This window comes from Pseudophryne corroboree, chromosome 8 (genome assembly GCF_028390025.1).
Source record: "Pseudophryne corroboree isolate aPseCor3 chromosome 8, aPseCor3.hap2, whole genome shotgun sequence".
Lineage (NCBI taxonomy): Eukaryota > Metazoa > Chordata > Amphibia > Anura > Myobatrachidae > Pseudophryne > Pseudophryne corroboree.
The window spans coordinates 50,176,104-50,200,280 of NC_086451.1; the positions used below are offsets into that span (position 1 = coordinate 50,176,104).

The 24,177-nt window shown below is 46.9% G+C and overlaps 1 protein-coding gene across 1 annotated transcript in view; it reads right to left on the reverse strand.

Moving 5' to 3' along the window:
• LOC134948405 (non-structural maintenance of chromosomes element 3 homolog) overlaps positions 1–24,177 on the reverse strand; it is a 68,680-nt gene that overhangs the window by 20,668 nt on the left and 23,835 nt on the right. Inside the window, exons 5-9 of the mRNA XM_063936358.1 lie at positions 16,841–16,920; positions 12,805–12,899; positions 12,274–12,353; positions 11,589–11,631; positions 11,426–11,488 (exon numbers count right to left, since the gene is read on the reverse strand). Coding sequence (XP_063792428.1) covers positions 11,426–11,488; positions 11,589–11,631; positions 12,274–12,353; positions 12,805–12,899; positions 16,841–16,920 — 361 coding nt within the window. The remainder of the gene's footprint in view (positions 1–11,425; positions 11,489–11,588; positions 11,632–12,273; positions 12,354–12,804; positions 12,900–16,840; positions 16,921–24,177) is intronic.

A 24,177-nucleotide genomic window follows, 5' to 3' on the forward strand; every position in this document is an offset into this window, starting at 1 on the left:
TTGCCCTCCTGCTTCTTGTGCCGCCCTGTCTGTTTACGTGGGCGACTGCCGTGATGTTGTCCCACTGGATCAATACCGGCTGACCTTGAAGCAGAGGTCTTGCTAAGCTTAGAGCATTGTAAATTGCCCTTAGCTCCAGTATATTTATGTGGAGAGAAGTCTCCAGACTATATCACACTCCCTGGAAATTTTTTCCCTGTGTGACTGCTCCCCAGCCTCTCAGGCTGGCATCCGTGGTCACCAGGACCCAGTCCTGAATGCCGAAACTGCGGCCCTTTAATAGATGAGCACTCTGCAGCCACCGCAGAAGAAACACCCTTGTCCTTGGAGACAGGGTTATCCGCTGATGCATCTGAAGATGCGATCCGGACCATTTTTCCAGCAGATCCCACTGAAAAGTTCTTGCGTGAAATCTGCCGAATGGAATCGCTTCGTAAGAAGCCACCATTTTTCCCAGGACCCTTGTGCAATGATGCACTGACACTTTTCCTGGTTTTAGGAGGTTCCTGACTAGCTCGGATAACTCCCTGGCTTTCTTCTCCGGGAGAAACACCCTTTTCTGGACTGTGTCCAGAATCATCCCTAGGAACAGCAGACGTGTCGTCGGAAACAGCTGCGATTTTGGAATATTTAGAATCCACCCGTGCTGTCGTAGAACTACTTGAGATAGTGCTACTCCGACCTCCAACTGTTCTCTGGACCTTGCCCTTATCAGGAGATCGTCAATTTTCTTTGAAGAAGAATCATCATTTCGGTCATTACCTTGGTAAAGACCCGGGGTGCCGTGGACAATCCAAACGGCAGCGTCTGAAACTGATAGTGACAGTTCTGTACCACGAACCTGAGTTACCCTTGGTGAGAAGGGCAAATTGGGACATGGAGGTAAGCATCCCTGATGTCCAGGGACACCATATAGTCCCCTTCTTCCTGGTTCGCTATCACTGCTCTGAGTGACTCCATCTTGATTTGAACCTTTGTATGTAAGTGTTCAAATATTTCAGATTTAGAATAGGTCTCACCGAGCCGTCTGGCTTCAGTACCACAATATAGTGTGGAATAATACCCCTTTCCTTGTTGTAGGAGGGGTACTTTGATTATCACCTGCTGGGAATACAGCTTGTGAATTGTTTCCAATACTGCCTCCCTGTCGGAGGGAGACATTGGTAAAGCAGACTTCAGGAACCTGCGAGGGGGAGACGTCTCGAATTTCCAATCTGTACCCCTGGGATACTACTTGTAGGCTCCAGGGGTCCACTTGCGAGTGAGCCCACTGCGTGCTGAAACTCTTGAGACGACCCCCCACCGCACCTGAGTCCGCTTGTACGGCCCCAGCGTCATGCTGAGGACTTGGTAGAAGCGGTGGAGGGCTTCTGTTCCTGGGAATGGGCTGCCTGCTGCAGTCTTCTTCCCTTTCCTCTATCCCTGGGCAGATATGACTGGCCTTTTGCCCGCTTGCCCTTATGGGGACGAAAGGACTGAGGCTGAAAAGACGGTGTCTTTTTCTGCTGAGATGTGACTTGGGGTAAAAAAAGGTGGATTTTCCAGCTGTTGCCGTGGCCACCAGGTCCGATGGACCGACCCCAAATAACTCCTCCCCTTTATACTGCAATACTTCCATGTGCCGTTTGGAATCTGCATCACCTGACCACTGTCGTGTCCATAAACATCTTCTGGCAGATATTGACATCGCACTTACTCTTGATGCCAGAGTGCAAATATCCCTCTGTGCATCTCGCATATATAGAAATGCATCCTTTAAATGCTCTATAGTCAATAAAATACTGTCCCTGTCCAGGGTATCAATATTTTCAGTCAGGGAATCCGACCAAGCCACCCCAGCGCTGCACATCCAGGCTGAGGCGATCGCTGGTCGCAGTATAACACCAATATGTGTGTATATACTTTTTAGGATATTTTCCAGCCTCCTATCAGCTGGCTCCTTGAGGGCGGCCGTATCTGGAGACGGTAACGCCACTTGTGATAAGCGTGTGAGCGCCTTCATTTAATTTATCTGATTCAGGAAAAACTACAGGTAGTTTTTTCACACCCCACATAATACCCTTTTTTGTGGTACTTGTAGTATCAGAAATATGTAACACCTCCTTCATTGCCCTTAACATGTAACGTGTGGCCCTAAAGGAAAATACGTTTGTTTCTTCACCGTCGACACTGGAGTCAGTGTCCGTGTCTGTGTCGACCAACTGAGGTAAATGGGCGTTTTAAAGCCCCTGACGGTGTTTGAGACGCCTGGACAGGTACTAATTTGTTTGCCGGCCGTCTCATGTCGTCAACCGACCTTGCAGCGTGTTGACATTATCACGTAATTCCCTAAATAAGCCATCCATTCCGGTGTCGACTCCCTAGAGAGTGACATCACCATTACAGGCAATTGCTCCGCCTCCTCACCAACATCGTCCTCATACATGTCGACACACACGTACCGACACACAGCACACACACAGGGAATGCTCTGATAGAGGACAGGACCCCACTAGCCCTTTGGGGAGACAGAGGGAGAGTTTGCCAGCACACACCAAAAACGCTATAATTATACAGGGACAACCTTTATATAAGTGTTTTCCCTTATAGCATCTTAATATATAATCATATCGCCAAATAAGTGCCCCCCCTCTCTGTTTTAACCCTGTTTCTGTAGTGCAGTGCAGGGGAGAGCCTGGGAGCCTTCCCTCCAGCAGTTCTGTGAGGGAAAATGGCGCTGTGTGCTGAGGAGAATAGGCCCCGCCCCCTTTTCGGCGGGCTTCTTCTCCCGTTTTTCTGACAACCTGGCAGGGGTTAAATACATCCATATAGCCCCAGAGGCTATATGTGATGTATTTTTAGCCAGTATAGGTACTTTCATTGCTGCCCAGGGCGCCCCCCCAGCGCCCTGCACCCTCAGTGACCGTTGGTGTGAAGTGTGCTGAGAGCAATGGCGCACAGCTGCAGTGCTGTGCGCTACCTCATGAAGACTGAGAAGTCTTCAGCCGCCGATTTCTGGACCTCTTCTCTCTTCAGCATCTGCAAGGGGGTCGGCGGCGCGGCTCCGGTGACCCATCCAGGCTGTACCTGTGATCGTCCCTCTGGAGCTAGTGTCCAGTAGCCTAAGAAGCCAATCCATCCTGCACGCAGGTGAGTTCACTTCTTCTCCCCTAAGTCCCTCGTTGCAGTGAGCCTGTTGCCAGCAGGACTCACTGAAAATAAAAAACCTAATAAAACTTTTACTCTAAGCAGCTCTTTAGGAGAGCCACCTAGATTGCACCCTTCTCGGCCGGGCACAAAAACCTAACTGAGGCTTGGAGGAGGGTCATAGGGGGAGGAGCCAGTGCACACCACCTGATCCTAAAGCTTTTACTTTTGTGCCCTGTCTCCTGCGGAGCCGCTATTCCCCATGGTCCTGACGGAGTCCCCAGCATCCACTTAGGACGTCAGAGAAAAGGTGTTTTTATTGCGTCTCAGGGCGCCCCCCCCCAGCGCCCTGCACCCTCAGTGACCGGAGTGTGAAGTGTGCTGAGAGCAATGGCGCACAGCTGCGGTGCTGTGCGCTACCTTAGTGAAGACAGGACGTCTTCTGCCGCCGATTTTCCGGACCTCTTCAGTCTTCTGGCTCTGTAAGGGGGACGGCGGCGCGGCTCCGGGACCCATCCATGGCTGGGCCTGTGATCGTCCCTCTGGAGCTAATGTCCAGTAGCCTAAGAAGCCCAATCCACTCTGCACGCAGGTGAGTTCGCTTCTTCTCCCCTTAGTCCCTCGATGCAGTGAGCCTGTTGCCAGCAGGTCTCACTGAAAATAAAAAAAACCTATTTAAACTTTTACTCTAAGCAGCTCAGGAGAGCCACCTAGATTGCACCCTTCTCGTTCGGGCACAAAATCTTAACTGAGGCTTGGAGGAGGGTCATAGGGGGAGAAGCCAGTGCACACCAGGTAGTCCTAAAGCTTTTTAATTTTGTGCCCAGTCTCCTGCGGAGCCGCTATTCCCCATGGTCCTTTCGGAGTCCCCAGCATCCACTAGGACGTTAGAGAAACTGGCAATTTCTAAAAAGTTACTGATGGCGTACCCTTTCCCGCCAGAGGATAGATCAGGTTGGGAGATATCCCCTAGGGTGGATAAGGCGCTCACACGTTTGTCAAAAAAGGTGGCACTGCCGTCTTAGGATACGGCCACTTTGAAGGAGCCTGCTGATAAAAAGCAGGAGGCTATCCTGAAGTCTGTATATACACACTCAGGTACTATACTGAGACCTGCAATTGCCTCAGCATGAATAGTGCTGCTGCAGCGTGGTCTGATACCCTGTCAGATAATATTAATACCCTAGACAGGGATAATATTTTGCTAACATAGAGCATATTAAAGACGTCGTCTTATATATGAGGGATGCACAGAGGGATATTTGCCGGCTGGCATCCAGAATTAATGCAATGTCCATTCTGCCAGGAGCGTATTAGAGACCCGGCAGTGGACAGGTGATGCTGCCTTTAAAAGGCACATGGAGATTCTGCCTTATAAGGGTGAGGAATTGTTTGGGGATGGTCTCTGGGACCTCGTATCCACAGCAACAGCTGGGAAGAAACATTTTTACCTCAGGTTTCCTCACAGCCTAAGAAAGCACCGTATTTTCAGGTACAGTCCTTTCGGCTTCAGAAAAGCAAGCGGGTCAAAGGCGCTTCCTTTCTGCACAGAGACAAGGGAAGAAGGAAAAAGCTGCACCAGACAGCCAGTTCCCAGGATCAAAAATCTTCCCCCGCTTCCTCTGAGTCCACCGCATGACGCTGGGGCTCCACAGGTGGAGACAGGTGCGGTGGGGGCGCATCTCGGGAACTTCAGGGACCAGTGGGCTTGCCCACAGGTGGATCCCTAGGTTCTGCAAGTAGTATCACAAGGATACAAGCTGGAGTTCGAGGCGACTCCCCCTCGCCGTTACCTCACATCAGCCTTGCCTGCTGCCCTCAGAGAAAGGGAGGTAGTACTGGCGGCAATTCACAAGCTGTACTTCCAGCAGGTGAAATCAAGGTACCCCTCCTTCAACAAGGCCGGGGTTACTATTCCAAAATGTTTGTGGTACCGAAACCAGACTGTTCGGTGAGACCCATTCTAAAATTGAAATCCTTGAACACTTATATACGAAGGTTCAAGTTCAAAATGGAATCGCTCAGGGCGATTATTGCAAGCCTGGACGAAGGGAAGTTCATGGTATCACTGGACATCAAGGATGCTTACCTGCATGTCCCTATTTACCCTCCTCACCAGGAGTACCTCAAAATTGTGGTACAGGATTGTCATTACCAATTCCAGACGTTGCCGTTGGTCTGTCCCCGACACCGAGGGTATTACCAAGGTAATGGCCAAAATAATTATCCCGTATTTGGACGATCTCCTTATAAAGGCGAGGTCCAGGGAGCAGTTATTGGTCGGAATAGCACTATCTCGGGAAGTGCTACAACAGCACGGCTGGATTCTGAATTCCAAAGTCGCAGCTGGTTCCTACGACGCGTCTACTGTTCCTGGGTATGGTTCTGGACACAGAACAGGAAAAAGTGTTTCTCCCGGAGGAGAAGGCCAAGGAGTTGTCATCTCTAGTCAGAGACCTCCTAAAACAAATACAGGTGTCTGTGCATCAATGCACGCGAGTCCTGGGAAAGATGGTAGCTTCTTACGAAGAAAATCCATTCGGCAGGTTCCATGCAAGGATCTTCCAGTGGGATCTGTAGGACAAGTGGTCCAGGTCGCATCTTCAGATGCATCGGCTGATAACCCTGTCTACAAGGGCCAGGGTGTCGCTGTTGTGGTGGCTGCAGAGTGCTCATCTTCTAGAGGGCAGCAGATTCGGCATACAGGACTGGGTCATGGTGACCACGGATGCCAGCCTTCGAGGCTGGGGGGCAGTCACACGGAAGAAACTTCCAAGGACTATGGTCGAGTCAGGAGACTTCCCTACACATAAATATTCGGGAACTAAGGGCCATTTACAATGCCCTAAGTCAGGCCAGACCCCTGCTTCAACACCAGCCGGTGCTGATCCAGTCAGACAACATCACGGCGGTCGCCCATGTAAACCAACAGGGCGGCACAAGAAGCAGGATGGCGATGGCAGAAGCCACAAGGATTTTCCGATGGGCGGAAAATCATGTGTTAGCACTGTCAGCAGTGTTCATTCCCGGAGTGGACAACTGGGAAACAGACTTTCTCAGCAGGCACGACCTCCACCCGGGAGTGTGGGGATTTCATCCAGAAGTCTTCCAAATGATTGTACACCATTGGGAAAGGCCACAGGTGGACATGTCGGCGTCCCGCCTCAACAAAAAGCTAAAAATATATTGCGCCAGGTCAAGGGACCCCCAGGCGATAGCTGTGGACGCTCTGGTAACACCGTGGGTGTACCAGTCGGTGTATGTGTTCCCTCCTCTGCCTCTCATACCCAAGGTACTGAGAATAATAAGAAGGAGAGGAGTACGAACTATACTCGTGGTTCCGGATTGGCCAAGAAGAGCCTGGTACCCAGAACTTCAAGAAATGATCTCAGAGGACCCATGGCCTCTGCCGCTCAGACAGGACCTGCTGCAGCAGGGGCCCTGTCTGTTCCAGGACTTACCGCGGCTGCGTTTGACGGCATGGCGGTTGAACACCGGATCCTAAAGGAAAAAGGCATTCCGGAGGAAGTCATTCCTATGCTGATTAAGGCTAGGAAAGATGTGATCGCAAAACATTATCACCGCATATGGCGAAAATATGTTGCTTGGTGTGAGGCCAGGACGGCCCCAACGGAGGAATTTCAACTGGGTCGATTTCTGCACTTCCTACAGTCAGGAGTGACTATGGGCCTAAAATTGGGATCCATTAAAGGTCCAGATTTCGGCTCTGTACATTTTCTTTCGAAAAAGAACTGACTTCACTGCCTGAAGTTCAGACTTTTGTTAAGGGAGTGCTGCATATTCAGCCCCCGTTTGTGCCACCAGTGGCACCGTGGGATCTCAACGTGGTGTTGGATTTCCTGAAGTCGCATTGGGTTGAGCCACTTAAATCCGTGGAGCTAAAATACCTCACGTGGAAAGTGGTCATGCTGTTGGCCTTGGCGTCGGCCAGGCGTGTATCAGAATTGGCGGCTTTGTCATGCAAAAGCCCTTATCTGATTTTTTTATATGGATAGGGCGGAATTGAGGACTCGTTCCCAATTCCTTCCTAAGGTGGTATCAGCTTTTCATGTGAACCAACCTATTGTGGTGCCTGCGGCTACTTGGGACTTGGAGGACTCCAAGTTACTGGACGTAGTCAGGGCCCTGAAAATATGTTTCCAGGACGGCTGGAGTCAGGAAAACTGACTCGCTATTTATCCTGTATGCACCCAACAAGCTGGGTGCTCCTGCTTCTAAGCAGACTATTGCTCACTGGATCTGTAGCACGATTCAACTTGCACATTCTGCGGCTGGACTGCCGCACCCTAAATCTGTAAAAGCCCATTCCACGAGGAAAGTGGGCTCTTCTTGGGCGGCTGCCCGAGGGGTCTCGGCTTTACAACTTTGCCGAGCTGTTACTTGGTCGTGTTCAAACACATTTGCAAGAGTCTACAAGTTTGATACCCTGGCTGAGGAGGACCTAGAGTTTGCTCATTCGGTGCTGCAGAGTCATCCGCACTCTCCCGCCCGTTTGGGAGCTTTGGTATAATCCCCATGGTACTTACGGAGTCCCAGCATCCACTTAGGACGTCAGAGAAAATAAGATTTTACTCACCGGTAAATCTATTTCTCGTAGTCCGTAGTGGATGCTGGGCGCCCATCCCAAGTGCGGATTGTCTGCAATACTTGTATATAGTTATTGTTTAACTAAAGGGTTATTGTTGAGCCATCTGATGAGAGGCTCAGTTATATTTCATACTGTTAACTGGGTATAGTATCACAAGTTATACGGTGTGATTGGTGTGGCTGGTATGAGTCTTACCCGGGATTCAAAATCCTTCCTTATTGTGTCAGCTCTTCCAGGCACAGTATCCTAACTGAGGTCTGGAGGAGGGTCATAGTGGGAGGAGCCAGTGCACACCAGGTAGTCCTAAAGCTTTCTTTAGTTGTGCCCAGTCTCCTGCGGAGCCGCTATTCCCCATGGTCCTTACGGAGTCCCAGCATCCACTACGGACTACGAGAAATAGATTTACTGGTGAGTAAAATCTTATTTTTACGGTCTGAGGGGTCTTTAAGCGTAGTAGCCGTTGATACTGGTATGGTTAATTTTTTTGTAAGTTTTGACAGACGAATCCACCATTGGCGGATTTTCCCATGTAGATGTCACAGACTCTGGAAACGGGTAACTAGACTTAAATCGGCGAGGTATAGAAAACCGTTTATCCGGATTCTTCCGTGTTTCTACTAACATCTTATTAAGAGATTCCGAGACAGGAAAACACATTGGAGATCTCTGTCATTTAGTAAATACGACTTCATCATTTGTCAGTGGCTCCTCAGTCTCTGTAAACTTCAGAGACTGACGCACTGCCCTGATGAGATTATCAATGCCTGGGCTGTCAAAATCTTCACTATGTGACTGCTGGTCTAATTCGCCCTCCTCACCCTCATCTTGCGCAGTGAGGTCTGGCATAGAATCGTCAGAATGCAACATAGCAGAAACTGGTAAATCATAAGACAAATTAAATTTATCTCTTCTACCCAAAGTGGACTTGGACCTTTGGCAATGCTGAGACCCCTCCGGTAGTTCTGGCGGTCTCACCCGAGACTCAGATCTTGCCGCTTCCCACTCGTGTCGAGCGGCGGCCAATTCTGATTGCAACCCAGCCATTACATCTGCTAGCATTGCCCATGGAGGGTCCGGGGATGAAACCGGCTTCGAAACCGGAGCGGCAATTGTATTTGTAGCTGAATTCACAAAACATACTGTACATGTGGTAGATCCATCCGGTAACACACTCTTACAGACATTGCAGTGAAACGGCTTTTTTGTTTTTGCTGGTGCCTTACTCATTATGCAGACAGACAATACAATATCCAAAGACAGACAACTTGCACGACTCAGTAAAATTGTTACTAAGGTGTGTCTATATATATATATATATATATATATATATATATATATATATATATATATATATATATATATATATATATATGGCTGAAGTGCAGTGCACGTGGCCAATACTATAAGAAATCTGATCCAAAATTCCCACTAACACCCCTGCGCCATCCGGTGGAGTAGTGTTGTAGGACAGGATCTTCTGAAACTGAAAGAGAAACAGGTTGAACAGGAAGCATGGTTAAAATGGCCCCCATGCCATGCTCTAATAATCACAGTGAAGGTTATAAACCAGTGTAAAGACATGTATAACCTGGAAATATCCTGTTAATAACAAACCCTGTTAATAAAGGCTTAACAGCCTATGCAATTCTTACAACCCATGCAGCCTTCTATATTGCTGCTGCTATGGGCATACATACACTTCTCCCCGGCGGGTCGGCTTAATAACACTAAACAGCGGCGAGCGCACATAAAAGTTACACAGTACTGTAAGCGGCGGGCGGCGCACATAAAGTAACGTGTTCCCCACACAGCGGGGCGGCAGCGTGAGCTGACCGCTCCGTCCCCCAGCATACCTGAACTCCTGTGGTGAGGGGCTATGTCAGGGCTTCTTCTGTAAGCTCCGTCCAGCCTTTCCTGCAGGATGATCTGCTCTTGGCTGTGAGGGTGCTCTTTAGTGAGGATGGACACACCAGCAGCTGCTTGTAGCAGCTTCCACTATCCCGGACCCACGCCTTTTGGTAAGGGGGGGAAGGGATGTGGATAAAGTTTAGAAAAAATAAAATAAGTATAAGTGCTGCAGAGCTAGCACTCGTGCCTGTTACTACTGTGAGCACAGAAAAAACACTGAGGTACTCTGGGAATATGGAGGGGAGGAGAGTTACTAAATTTAAATATTCAGTGCCTTGTTCTGCTAAAGCCATCCATATCCCAAGAGTACTCCAGTGACCCCTAGTGGATGAAAAAGAAACATGCACTGTAAGGGGTCCCTGAGGACTGGAGTTGGGAAAATGCCCTAAGAACAGTGGGTCCTAAACTTTGTCCTCAAGGCACCATAATGGTCCAGGCTTAAAGGATATCCAAGACTGAACACAGGTGAATTAATTTAGTACATCAGTCATTTTGATTTAAGCATGTGCGCTCATCCATGGATATCCTTAAAGCCTGGACTGTTAAGGTACCTTGCAGACAGAGTTTTGAAACCACTGCTTTAATTCATTCTAATTTGTCTTAGTCTTTTCTCCTGGGCACAGCTGTTTTCATAACAATAGTAATTGTGATCCCGTTACAGGAAGTGGGGATATTATACTATGACAGCGGTTCTAAAACGTTTTTGAATCACGGCGCCCTAGAGTATCAGAATGTCACTCACAGCACCCCTAGGCCAAAAGTTTCTTATTGAGAAACTTAGAAAGAAATGTTAAATTAAGTATATTGTGTTTGTTGTCCTTAGGTTTAATTGTGTGGTGAGGGGCAAGTTTTGCTTCTGTTTGTTCACATGTGTTATGACTGGCAGCCACCAGCAATGGTTTTGCCTATTACATTGACCATAAATAAGTTTAATTTGTCCTGGACTACCCATCCAGGGCACCCCTGCAAGTGTTCCGAGGCACCCCAGGGTGTGTCAGCACACAGTTTGAGAACCACTGTACTATGCATAATAGTACAAATACACACATACTCTCTGTACAGTGCTGTGTAATTGGGTGTCCTTATTTAAATAAACATGGCCCATTCACATTGCATACAATGCAGTTATACAATCTCACATCAGGCAGCAGGATTTTCTGTGGCACTTATACAGGACAAGAGCGGATAAAACCTGGATGAAGTACAGCAAACTGCTTTGTGGCATGGTATAAGCAGTGAGAGTCCTCCCCACAGGCTGCTCTGTGGCACGGTGTAAGCAGTGAGAGTCCTCCCCACAGGCTGCTCTGTGGCACGGTGTAAGCAGTGAGAGTCCTCCCCACAGGCTGCTCTGTGGCACGGTGTAAGCAGTGAGAGTCCTCCCCACAGGCTGCTCTGTGGCACGGTGTAAGCAGTGAGAGTCCTGCCCACAGGCTGCTCGGTGTAAGCAGTTAGAGTCCTGCCCACAGGCTGCTCGGTGGCACGGTGTAAGCAGTGAGAATCCTCCCCCCAGGCTGCTCTGTGGCACGGTGTAAGTAGCAAGTACTCCCCGCAGGCGGCTCGGTGTAAGTAGCAAGTATTCCCCACAGGCTGCTCTGTGGCACAGTGTAAGTAGCAAGTACTCCCCACAGGCTGCTCTGTGGCACGGTGTAAGTAACAAGTACTCCCCGCAGGCGGCTCTGTGGCATGGTGTAAGCAGCAAGAGAACTACCCACAGACGGCTCTGAACACCCCAGCATTCGGTGCAGACCTTCTCAATAAGATTTTAAAATCTAAACAACTTACTTTTGCTTTACAAACTCATCGGTCACAAGTTTCTTCACGTCTCCAAAGTCATCGTGCCTCTCTCTTGATATAACAAAACAAAAAACAAGCATGGAAAAAAAAATAATTAAATTCTCAATCGTGTAAAAGCATTGAATTACCAGAGTCATACTTCAGTACATACCCTGGATCAATACGCAGACGCCGCAATGACTCCCAGATAGCAGCTGTCACAAAGAGAAAGACAAACGTTTGACAAGCTTACTTACAAAAAGGATACAATGAGTAAGTTCCTGGATGAAAAGTAGTGGCTACAATAGAATTACAAGCATGGAAATGTATGCAGTTTTACTACGGCCGTATATTTATCAGAGCTGATAAAGGCTGGCCGAGGAACTGCAAGCTGCTCTGTGGTGTGGTGTAGGCAGCAAGGGCACTCTCCCCGGGCTGCTCTGAACACACCAGCATACTGTACATTGGTGAAAAAGAATTACATTTTTTTTCCCACCCCTTCATAAAAATGCCAGCAACTTGCCATTCTGTAAGCTGTCCCTGCAGAACTCATTAACACCCACTAGAGGGCACACTTCCATCACTCCAGTAGGGAACTGGCTTTCTCTAGTTTGGTAGAAGGACTAGGTTTCTCTTTAGAAGCCTTTTTCATAAACACCTCGGTGTAATACACCTTTAACCACTTTAAGGACAATACATTTGCAATAAAACCGTATCACCAAGCCTAATTAGACCAATGCAAGATACCATCCGTGTCTCTCATCACAACATGTACTCAATGCCTGCTGTAGAATTCATGTACAATGAAAAGGGATTAATATGGCCAGAAAATTATTTTAGTGGATACCTCCACTCACCCTCTTTGGCCGTGTTGCCCTTCATGAAGATGAGGCTGAGAATGACTGTAAGCAATCCCAGTTTAGGAGTGTTGTCATCCCTAGAATAGAAATGGAATAGGTTTCACTTCCCTATGTTTCTATGTCATCCGGTTAGGATCCAGACACCGGGATCCCGAACGCCGTGGAAGGGGTGTTAGGGTTAGGCTGCGGGTTGACCTCACCAGTTAGGTGTTGGAATACTAAGCGTCGGGATGCCGCTATCAGTATTCTGACTGCCGACATCCCAAGCGCCGGGATTCCAATACCATCCCATAAGTATTGTAGCCCCTAATATAAACGATTTAAGCACTTTCCCAGCTACAAAACCATTATAGTAAAAAAAAAAAATATTAACAAACCACATTGTTAGTAAACAATTAGTAACATATGGATTTACTTTAACAGCGATTTTGCAGCAGGATTTAAAGCAAATATATTTTTGTTTTATTATTAAAGAATGGTGTTGCAAATCCTGATCCAACCAACCCACAGTCTCAGGCAGAGTCTTACACTTTCAGGCCGTCTCCTTCCACACGGTCCAGTCTATTTATAAGAACATAAACATGGTTCTTGGCATCAATTTCCTCCAGCTGAAAACCAAACACCTACAAGAAAAACATTGCGGTTTACAAAACAAACCTTTATGACTGTGTCGTTAATAATGGTATGATCTGCAGAGTAGTATGAGGTGCAAGTGTATTTAATCATTGACTAAACCTCTTCCCGATATGGCAGCAGAGTCCCTGCCAACAGCTGGAGCCAAGTGATTCAATTAACCTTTTCCAGAATAGAATACAGGACCTTATGAGAGATATAAGGGTGTGTAAATCCCATGGACTCCTGTGTAGGATTTCAAAGAGAACTCCCAACTGGTGAGACTGCCACAACGTGGAAGAGCCCGGTGCAGACAGACCAATAAATAAGTAGAATAATGTATGGTGTCCAATTCAACAGTCATTAATGAGGTATAGGCCATAATAATAATAATAATAATAATAATAATAATAAATGTTATTTCTATAGCACTTTTCTCCTAGTAGGACTCAAAGTGCTTTACAGCACAAAATACAAAACAAGCTTAACAGTAGATATTAGTGAAATGCGTGACTAAAGTCTTGAGTCTATTTTTGAAGGATTCTAGAGTGGAGGCTTCTTGAACTGTGCGGGAAGAGCGTTCCATAGAGTCAGAGCCACAAAGCTGAAAGCTCGACCACCCGATGAATTAAGGCAGATTCTAGGTACTGTTTGTAGTCCTTTATCTACAGATTGTAGTAATCCAGTGGGACAGTAAGGAAGCAGAAGCTGCATCAGGTACCTTGGGCCCTGGTCATATAAGGCTTTAAAAGGTGAGCAAGCCAATCTTGAAAACGATTCGCCATCTTACATGCAGCCAGTGGAGGGAGTAGAGGATGGGTGTTATGTGGCTGGAACGGGGCTGGTTGGTTAATAGCTGGGCAGCTACATTTTGTATCATCAGCAAGAGGTACAATTCTTTTTGTTGGGAGACCAAAGTAGAGGGCATTGCAGAAGTCTAGGCGTGATGATACAAATGCATGTATGACTGTAGGCAGGTCTTCTGAGGGAATCAAGTGCTTGATTCTGGCTATGTTCCTCAGATGAAAGAATGAGGATTTGATTGTGGCTGATACCTGGCCCGGGATGTAATGAAATACGAATTCGGCAGTCGCACGGGATGCCGGCCGAACTCGGACGTTTTTTAAAAAGGTGCAATCATTCACTAGGCAAGGTTTAGCTCGGACTTGCATCCAGTCCAGATGTTTAAATGTCAGGCCACTATTTAGGAAAATGCCAAGATTCCACACATGTCCAGTGTTTTGTAGCTCTGAACCCCCAAACGTAAGTCCTGTGTGTTGGCTATGCTGCAGCTTTGTCCTGTGACCTATCATCAGGACTTCTGTTTTTTCAGTATTCAGTCGCAGCCAACTGGCACTCATCCACTCATGGAGCTCAGCTAGGCAGCCATTCTGGATTGTTGTTGGGTTCTCAGTACCTGGATCAAAGGGCAGGTACAATTGTGTATCATCTGCATAGCAGTAGTGGACCAGCCCATGACGTCTGATATTTTACCCAGTGGTAGCATGTATACTGCAAAAAGCATGGGAGATAGTATAGAACCGTATGAGACACCTCATGGCAGTGGCGCTGGTGACGATGAGTTTACTCCAGACGAAACTCTGTGACCTGCTGGTGAGAAACCAGCTAAGGACTCTGCCATCCACTCCACAGAAATTCTTCAGGCACTCGATTAGAATCCCATGGTTCACTGTGTCAAATGCTGCAGAGAGATCCAGAAGGATTAAGACTGGACTGTCACCTCTGTCTCATTAGAAGATCATTCAGCATACACTCTGGGGCTGTTTCAGTGCTGTGTCTTCTCCTCTATCCTGACTGGAATGAAATAAGTATCATAGATGGTCAAATGGGTTTCTAGCCGAGTTGTAACCACTTTCTCAATAACGTTTCCTAGAAAAGGAAGGTTTGATAATGGTCTGAAACTGCTCATGCAGTTGGGGTCTAAATTAGTTTTTTTTTTAAGAAGTAGTCTAACAAGTGCTTGCTTCAGTGGTTCAGGAAAAATGCCTGTCTGCAAAGAGCATTGAACTATTTTTGCAAATACAGGGCCAATTATGTCCATACACCATATTACAAGCTTGGTTGAGGCAGGGTCCAGATCACAGGTGGTGGGACGCAACATTCAGGTATTTTAAGCTATCTTTTACATCCAGTTGGTCAAAGCTTTTCCATGAAGACAGGTGGCTTACCCTGGCAGGCTTGGCAGATTGGTATTCCTTTGGTGGCACTGTGGGGATTCCAGCCCAGATGGAGGATACTTTATTCAGTGCATCGTGACTGGAAGAGGGTTTCACAAGGCTGCGGGCATGCTGGTTTGCAAAGCATCTGCACTGTACGGAAAAGCTGATCTGGCCTATTGTTTGCTGCTGTGATCTCATTTGAAAGGAACTCTTGTTGGTGATTGTTGATTGATATTCTCCAATATGTTTGATTAGTTTTAACTTATCCTCTACCAGGTTTGTCTTCTTCCATCGTCTTTCAAGTCTACGACCCCTTTTCTTGAGTTCACTAACAACGTTGTCAAACCAAGGGGCAAGACGGGAGTGGTTTGCGAGGTCGTATACGCACAGGGGAGATAATATCCATTGCAGCGGTCACATCTCTGTTTTAGTAACGGACAAGGATCTTCACAGGCCCTCATTACCGCAGAGAAGTCCAGGTTTGCTGTAAGAGCCTGGGGAATCATACCCTTCCTTGGGTGAAACCCGGTCAATTCCACGGGCAAAGCTCTTTTTTGTGGGGTTGCGACTGAGAACCACATTTTTACTGTAGTGATGTCAGCGTTCACAAAATGTACAGATCTGGTCTCCCAGAGGGGAGAAAACTCTACACCTCACTGAATCTACAAAGTTATTGTGGATTAAGTCCTCTGTGTGTTGACTACCTCTATGTGTTTGCTTATTTGCATATTTTCGCACAGCCACTGCAAACACATAAGCAGCAGCTGTGCGAAATGATGCAAATGTCGCAGCTGTTGGGATTTGTATTGACACACCAATTTGTGGTGCCTGAGAGCCACCTCTTGCGTAGGAAGACATAGCCATCGGACGCAGTCAGAAGTAACATGCCGGAGCCGTATTTGGTTGCCACTTCCCCATTACCTAACACAAACGACCCTTGACTGTCAATTACTTTGCTAAATAAATCTTCATTGCAACAGCAGTTACAAGATCATCGCGGCAAAAGCACACCGGGTACTTGTGGAAAGGGTTTTAAATAATCACATGCTTATCCTCCCCCCCAGCGTCCCCCCCCCCCCCCCGCTCCCCCCTTATGGGGTGAGTAATTCTACTTTTGCTGACAGATTCTATATAAAATATAAAAAAAAAAAAACCTCTTGATTTGTACTCTTTCTTCTAAATTACATAGGATGTATTCAATGTAAGAAAAGTACACAGGAGCCGTCAACAGAGATCACATAAGGGATTTTTATCTTTTTTATTTGGGCGTGCACCCCTTTTATACACCGATGACTGTTCATTTGGATGATAAACACATAATGATTATTTCCAGTTATTTCTGCGCCAGCTACGCCACATTCTTCCCGATTGGTGTGTTATTGGATTATGGACAGAATTACTAGTACAAGGGTCTCTTGTGGACAAGGATAGCAGCAAATAATAGGCAATGAATCTAACACTCCATTGCCATGTTCACACCTAGGGTTCACAATGGACTCTCTAGTGAATGGGTAAAAGAAGCCATCGCTGTTACGGAGCTTTATCTGCTCATACCAAGAAATCGCTCTCCAACACAAGGATTGCAGCTTGACAAAATCACTACCAGTTTTTACAGTCTGGATTTCAGTGCAGCAAGAAATGGAGATTACAATACTCACTATATATTAAAAGTCAATAGTTAATAAATCACTACTGACTTCTAGTGTGCATTTTTGCTTTGTGTAGCACCAGCAACACAGGCCTGGTGAATGTATGGTGTCCTCCTGCCTTACCTCCAACAGTGCTTCCTTGGCACGGCGAAATATTTCAAGATACACATCCTTGTACTCCTTAACCACATTCTTCACAATATCTGCAAAATACAGAAATATTTAATAACTGACCCCATATACAGTTTTTGGTTTGGTGGGCGTTTCCTTACCCTATAGAGTCAGATCAAGAAGGTCTTATTACAATTTCCTGTATCCAAACAAGTGGGATAACTCATTCCCTATTACTGACCTGTATACAGTGGCTTGCAAAAGTATTCAACTCCTTAAATATGCAAGAGATTTGGCTGTATTACAAATGACACAGATTGTTCTGGACAGTATATTGATTGCGAACCAGTAGGCTCTTTGGGGCCAATTCAATAGTTGTTTTCACAACCGCCACTAGATGGTCAGTGATGGCAGCAATTCAGTTGTTCTGCCATTTGGGCGCCCAGCAGCCGTGGAGGACACATTTTTATCTCGCAGCCTCCTGAGGTGCAAGAAAAAATGTGTGCAAACTCGGCACTTTGGGCGTCACAAACAGGAGTTTGGCGACCCAAAGCAGAAGTTTAGATGGGTTTAGCCGTTTTAGGAGGCTAAACTCAGTCTGTTTGGACGCAACATGCGCGATATGCATGTGCACCCTAACAACAATTTAATAGTGACAGTTGTTTGGGTGTCTAAACAGTCCCCTTTAGACAGGATTTTTAGACGCCCAAAACAATTACATTGGCCCCTTAGAGTAAATCTTCAGACACCTAACTCAGCGCTTGCATGTGGATTTAAAATGTAAAAAAATAAAATAAAATAAAAACTCTGTATGCATAAGTATTAAAACCTTGTGCTGCAGAAGCTCCAAGCTTACACAAAAGAAAGATACTGCCCTAGCCTCTACCTGTGAATTATTAGAAAGGTCAGTTTTTATGGATGGAAGATCCGCTAATTCAGATAACTTTGGTCATATAGAGAATCTGGAGGAAAGATGTGAAAATGGAGGCCCAAAGAGCGTTCTAAGAAAAGTATAGACATGCACGAGATAGGAAAAGCCACCAAATATTCAAGTGCTTGGATATTCCAGTGAGCACTGTTTGAGTAATTGTGAGGAAGCTGCATCATAGCACCCAGCCACTGCCTAGACAATGTCATCCCTCAGCATCAGAGCAAGGGGGAAGTCATAGACAGTCCAACTATCACTATGTATGAGCTACAAAGGTCAGCAACTGAGACTGGAGTGAATCTGCACCAGTCAAACATAACAGGGGTCTGACAATCACTGACAAAAAATCAGTGGGTAGTGGGCATCTTGTTAATATTAGACTAATGGTTGCTGCAATATAGATGGCGATGCAGCAGGACAACTCGTTTCAGTCTGCTATAATACTGAAGCTTGGGAGAAAGCTCAGCCTTCAGTAGGGCAAGTATGCCGAGCACAAGGCCAAAGCAACTCTGGCATGGTTAAACAACACAAAGACGAATGTTCTATAATGGCAGAGTGCAGATCTCAGCCCAGTGGAGAATCTGTGGCACTATTTGAACATTGCACAGTCCACATCCAACCAACCTGAACAACCTGGAGCGAGTGCGCAAGGAGGAAATCAGACTTTAAGCTGTCACTGCAGCAAGGTGGCTCTATCAAGTATTAGTTGGCATGGGGTTGAATACTTATGCAAGCATTATTTTTCAGTATCTGCAAATAAAGTAAATCTTCAGACTCAGAATTCTTTTGGAGCCTACAAGGAGGAGGGAGAAGAGGAAGAGGAGGAAAAGGAGAAAGAAGAAGACGTTAAAAAAAATCTGGAACAATCTGTGTGTGTGTAATTTGTAATGCAGACAAATCTGTTGACTTATTAGGGGTTGAATACTTTTGCAAGTCCCTATATAATAAACTTAATTAACTGAGAATTTAGGTCCTTTCATGCCCAGACCCATTTTTTTTAATGTTCTCTTTCATCTGCTGTAGCTTTTCTCATTTTCACTATATTTATTGAAGCTTTCAGACACACAGCTTTCTATTGGCAGCGTACTGGAATAAAGGTCTTCTTTGATTGGGGCTTATTGTAATGTAAATATGTCTCTGAAATTCTGTAAGTGGGTAAAGATGGGCACCAGATAAACACTCTCCCTTACAACCCTTGCTCCTCCTTAGTTCACCATTAGCCAAGTAAGGAAACAAAGCCAGGAGCCTAGGACACAGATGAGGAGTTTGGTTTTGGGGAACTTGTTTTAGGCACGGCTCCCAAAAGAGACATATCAATAAAGGAAATATAGCCAGGGAAAAAAAGCAGAATATGTGCTACTGCAGACAGACACCTGAATCGTCACTCAAAAGGAGCCGATTCCTTTATTCTCTGCGCCCCCTGCTGGGCATCTTTAGCAATGGGTGACTATCGGAGCTATTCGAGCACTTGAACTGGTGTCCAAATCCGCGTTTGGCCGATTTGGTCCCCACAAACTACGGACTAAACATTTTTTCTCGCACCTTGGAGAAAAATAAATAAAATGCGACTGCCACAGGTGATGGGCGTCTATCGGAGCAACAATTGAATAGCTCCGATAGACGCCCTTTCCTTCATACGGCCAACAGGTGATGCGCAACACAAAAAAAAAAAAAAAAAACGGTAAATCCTTTTCTCCTAGTCCGTAGAGGATGCTGGGGTCCACTTCATGACCATGGGGTATAGACTGTTCCGCAGGAGCCATGGGCACTCTAAAGACTTTTCATTGGGTGTGAACTGGCTCCTCCCTCTATGCCCCTCCTCCAGACCTCAGTTATAGGAACTGTGCCCAGGGAGACGGACATTTCGAGGAAAGGATTTACTTTAATACTAATGGTGAGATATATACCAGCTCACACCTCAACCATGCAGCACAACATGGCATTCAACATAACACACGCCAACAGGCATGAACCAATTACAGCAAACATGCTGAAAATAATAAAACACAACATGTGTAACTCAAATAAACAAAACTGCAGGTAAAGTACGAACTGGGACTGGCGCCCAGCATCCTCTACGGACTAGGAGAAAAGGATTTACCGGTAAGTATCAAAATCCTGTTTTCTCATACGTCCTAGAGGATGCTGGGGTCCACTTCATGACCATGGGGTTTATACCAAAGCTCCAGTATGGGCGGGAGAGTGCGGATGACCCTGCAGCACCGATTGACCGAACTTGAGGTCTTCATCGGCCAAGGTGTCAAACTTGTAGAATTTTGCAAATGTGTTTGGCCCCGACCAAGTAGCTGCTCAGCAAAGTTGCAATGCCGAGACCCCCCAGGAAGACGCCCAGGATGAGCCCACCTTCCTAGTGGAATGGGCCTTCACCGGCGTCGGTAACTGCAATCCAACCGTAGTATGAGCGTGCTGAATCTTACTTCTGATCCAACGCGCAATAGTCTGCTTGGAAGCAGGACACCCAATCTTGTTGGGAGCATACAGGACAAACAAAGCCTGTTTTCCGTATTCGAGCTGTTCTAGCTACATAAATCTTCAAAGCTCTAACCACATCTAGAGACTTTGAGTCAGTGAACGTGTCAGTAACTACTGGCACCACAATAGGTTGGTTTATGTGGAAAGATGAAACCACCTTTGGAAGAAAATGTTGACGAGTACTCAACTCTGCCCTATCTTCATGGAAGATCAGGTAAGGGCTCTTGTGAGACAAGGCCCTCCACTCAGACACCCGCCGTGCGGATGCCAATGCCAAAAGCATCCCCACTTTCCAAGTGAGAAACTTCAACTCTATCTCTTGTAGAGGCTCAAACCAATCCGATTGAAGAAACTGCAACACCACATTAAGGTCCCCTCTCACGAAGGTCTGAACCTCTGGAAGAGAGGCCTATTGTTTTTGGAAGAACACGGACAAGGCCGAAATCTGGACCTTGATTGACCCCAATTGGAGGCCTGCCTCCACACCAGCCTGCAGAAAATGGAGAAAATGTCCCAACTGAAACTCTTCCGTAGGAGCCTTCTTGGATTCACACCAAGACACATATTTTCTCCAAATACGGTGGTAATGTTTCGACGTTACTCTTTTCCTGGCCTGAATAAGGGTGGGGAGGACTTCCTTGGGAATACCCTTACGGGCTAGGATCCGGCGCTCAACAGCCATGCCGTCAAATGTAGCCGCGGTAAGTCTTGTTACACGCACGGCCCCTGCTGCAGCAGGACCTCGCGAAGAGGAAGAGGCCGAGGATCTTCTATGAGCAACTCCTGAAGATCTGGGTACCAAGCCCTCCCTGGCCAGTCTGGGGCAATGAAGATTGCTCGAACTCTTGTTCTCCTTATGATCCTGAGCACCTTTGGGATCAGCGGAAGTGGAGGGAAGAAATACACCGACCGGAACACCCACTCGACCTGGAACAATATTTCTGAAGCTTCATGTTGAGACGAGATGCCATCATGTCTACTTGAGGAACTCCCCAAAGACTTGTCACCTCTGCGAAGACTTCTTGGTGGAGGCCCCACTCTCCTGGATAGAGATCGTGTCTGCTGAGGAAGTCTGCTTCCCAGTTGTCTACTCCCGGAATGAAAATTGCCGACAGAGCCTTTACATGTCTTTCTGCCCAGAGGAGGATCTTCGTCACCTCTGCCATTGCCACTCTGCCTGTTTATGTACGAGACTGCTGTAACATTGTCCGACTGGATCTGCACGGAATGATCTTGAAGAAGATGTACCGCTTGTTGAAGGCCATTGTAAATGGCTCTCAATTCCAGCACGTTTATGTGAAGGCAGGCTTCCTGACTTGACCATTTTCCTTGGAAGCTTTCTCCCTGAGTGACAGCTCCCCAGCCTCGGAGACTTGCATCCGTGGTTACCAGGACACAGTCCTGAATCCCGAACCTGGGTCCCTCTAGTAGGTGAGAACTGTGTAGCCACCACAGGAGCGAAACCCTGAATTTTGACAACAGGATTATCTTCCGGTGCATGTGTAGGTGGAATCCTGACCACTTGTCCAACAGGTCCCACTGGAATACCCTGGCATGGAACCTGCCAAACTGTATGGCCTCGTAGGCCGCCACCATCTTCCCCAACAACCGAATGCACTGATGGATCAACACAATCGATGGTTTCAAACCCTGTTTTACCATTTTCTGGATTTCCAGAGCCTTTTCCACTGGAAGAAATACTCTCTGAACTTCTGTGTCCAAAATCATCCCGAGAAAAGACAATCTTGTCGTCGGTTCCAACTGTGACTTCGGATAATTTATGATCCAACCGCGTTGTTGGAGTATTGACAGGGAGAGTGTGATGTTATGTAACAACTGCTCCCTGGATCTCGCCTTTATCAGGAGATCATCTAGATAAGGAATTATATTGACTCCTTTTTGACGCAGGAGAGCCCTCATCTCCGCCATCACCTTGGTGAATACCCTCGGCGCCGTTGAGAGACCGAAAGGTAACGTCTGGAATTGGTAATGGCAATCCTGAACCGCAAATCTCAGATAAGCCTGGTGACGAGGATAAATGGGAACATGCAGGTAAGCATCTTTTATGTCTACAGACACCATGTAGTCCCCCTCCTCCAGACTGGAAATCACTGGCCTCAGTGATTCCATTTTGAACTTGAATCGTTTCAAATAGAGATTCAGATATTTCAGGTTTAGGATCGGTCTGACCGAGCCGTCCGGCTTCGGAACTACAAAAAGGCTTGAATAAAACCCCTCCCCTTGTTGTGACAAAGGTACCAGGACTATGACCTGATCCTGACATAATTTTTGGATTGCCGCTGTTACTGCTTCCCTTTCTGGAAGAGAAGCTGGCAAGGTCGATTTGAAAAATCGGCAAGGGGGAACGTCTTGAAACTCCAGCTTGTATCCCTGGGACACTATTTGCAACACCCAGGGATCCAGGCCAGACAGAATCCAACCTTGGCTGAACAGTTTGAGACGTGCCCCCACCCGAGCGGCCTCCCGCAAAGGAGCCCCAGCGTCATGCTGAGGATTTGGCAGAAGTAGGGGTAGACTTCTGCTCCTGGGAACCTGAAGCTGCTGTGGACTTCTTTCCCTTTCCCCTACCCGCAAAGAAGGGGGAACCTCTTGCTTTTTTGTATTTATTGGGCCGAAAGGACTGCATGTGCGGGTGATATGTCTTTTTTGCCGGTGCAGGCGTAGAGGGCAAAAATGTCGACTTACCTGCGGTAGCCGCCGAGACTAACGCATCCAGTACATCGCCAAATAAGGCCTCACCTTTATATGGGAGAGCCTCCATTTTTCTTTTGGAATCTGCATCCGCGTTCCACTGGCGAATCCACACCGGCCGCCGAGCCGATACTGCCATGGTAGCGGCTTGTGAACTGAAGAGTTCAATATCTTTCATCGCTTCTAACATGTATGCGGCAGCGTCTTTGATATTCCCCAACTTAAGGAGTATCTCATCTTTATCAATCGTGTCAATTTCTGATGACACGCTTTCTGACCATTTTTCAACAGCGCGACTCACCCACGCGCAACCAATTGTGGGCCTGAGCAGCGTACCATTGGCAACATAAATGGATTTCAATGTAGTTTCCATCTTTCGGTCTGCCGGCTCTTTTAGTGAAGCCGTGCCAGGTGCAGGGAGAATTACCTTCTTTGTCAACCTGGACAGTGCACTGTCTAACACAGGGGGTGACTCCCATTTTTTCCTGTCCTCCACCGGGAAAGGGTAAACTCTGTGAATTCTCTTGGGAATACTAAATTTCTTTTCGGGATTCACCCACATCCCTTCAGAGAGTGTATTAAGCTCGTGGGAAGGAGGGAAAGTGACCTTAGATTTCTTTTCTTTATAGAAATAAGCCTTCTCCTGAGGTGCAGGAGTGGCTTCCGTGACTTCCAGAACTTCCCTTATAGCCGGCAATCATATATTGTAAATTTTTTGCCAATTTATGATCTATTTATCTGGAGTCACTATCGTCGACACAAGAATCAGTGTCCGTATCGGTATCAGTATTCACAATATTCGCAAATGGTCTCTTATGTGACCCAGGGGGGTCGCCTGCGGATGGAAGAACAGAGCCCTGAAAAATCACATCCTCCACAGATTTTCTCCATCACTCAGCATGAGATTCAGACTTATCTAATCTCCTATTGATATGATGCATACTATCACGCATTTCTTTCACCCATGCAGGCTCTTGGTGTGCCGGCAGCGCCACCACATTACACTTGTGTCCCTAAAATGGTTTCCTCCGGGGAGGAACTCCCTGCCTCTGACATGTCTTAAACACGTGTACAACACACACACACACTGGGACTTATAGGGGACAGACCCACAGTAAACTGTCAGAGGGACACAGTTTAGGAGCAGCCAGTTCACAACCCCAGCGCCAGTATCTAATGCCTGTGAACACAGAATGCCCACTGACATGCAGCGCTT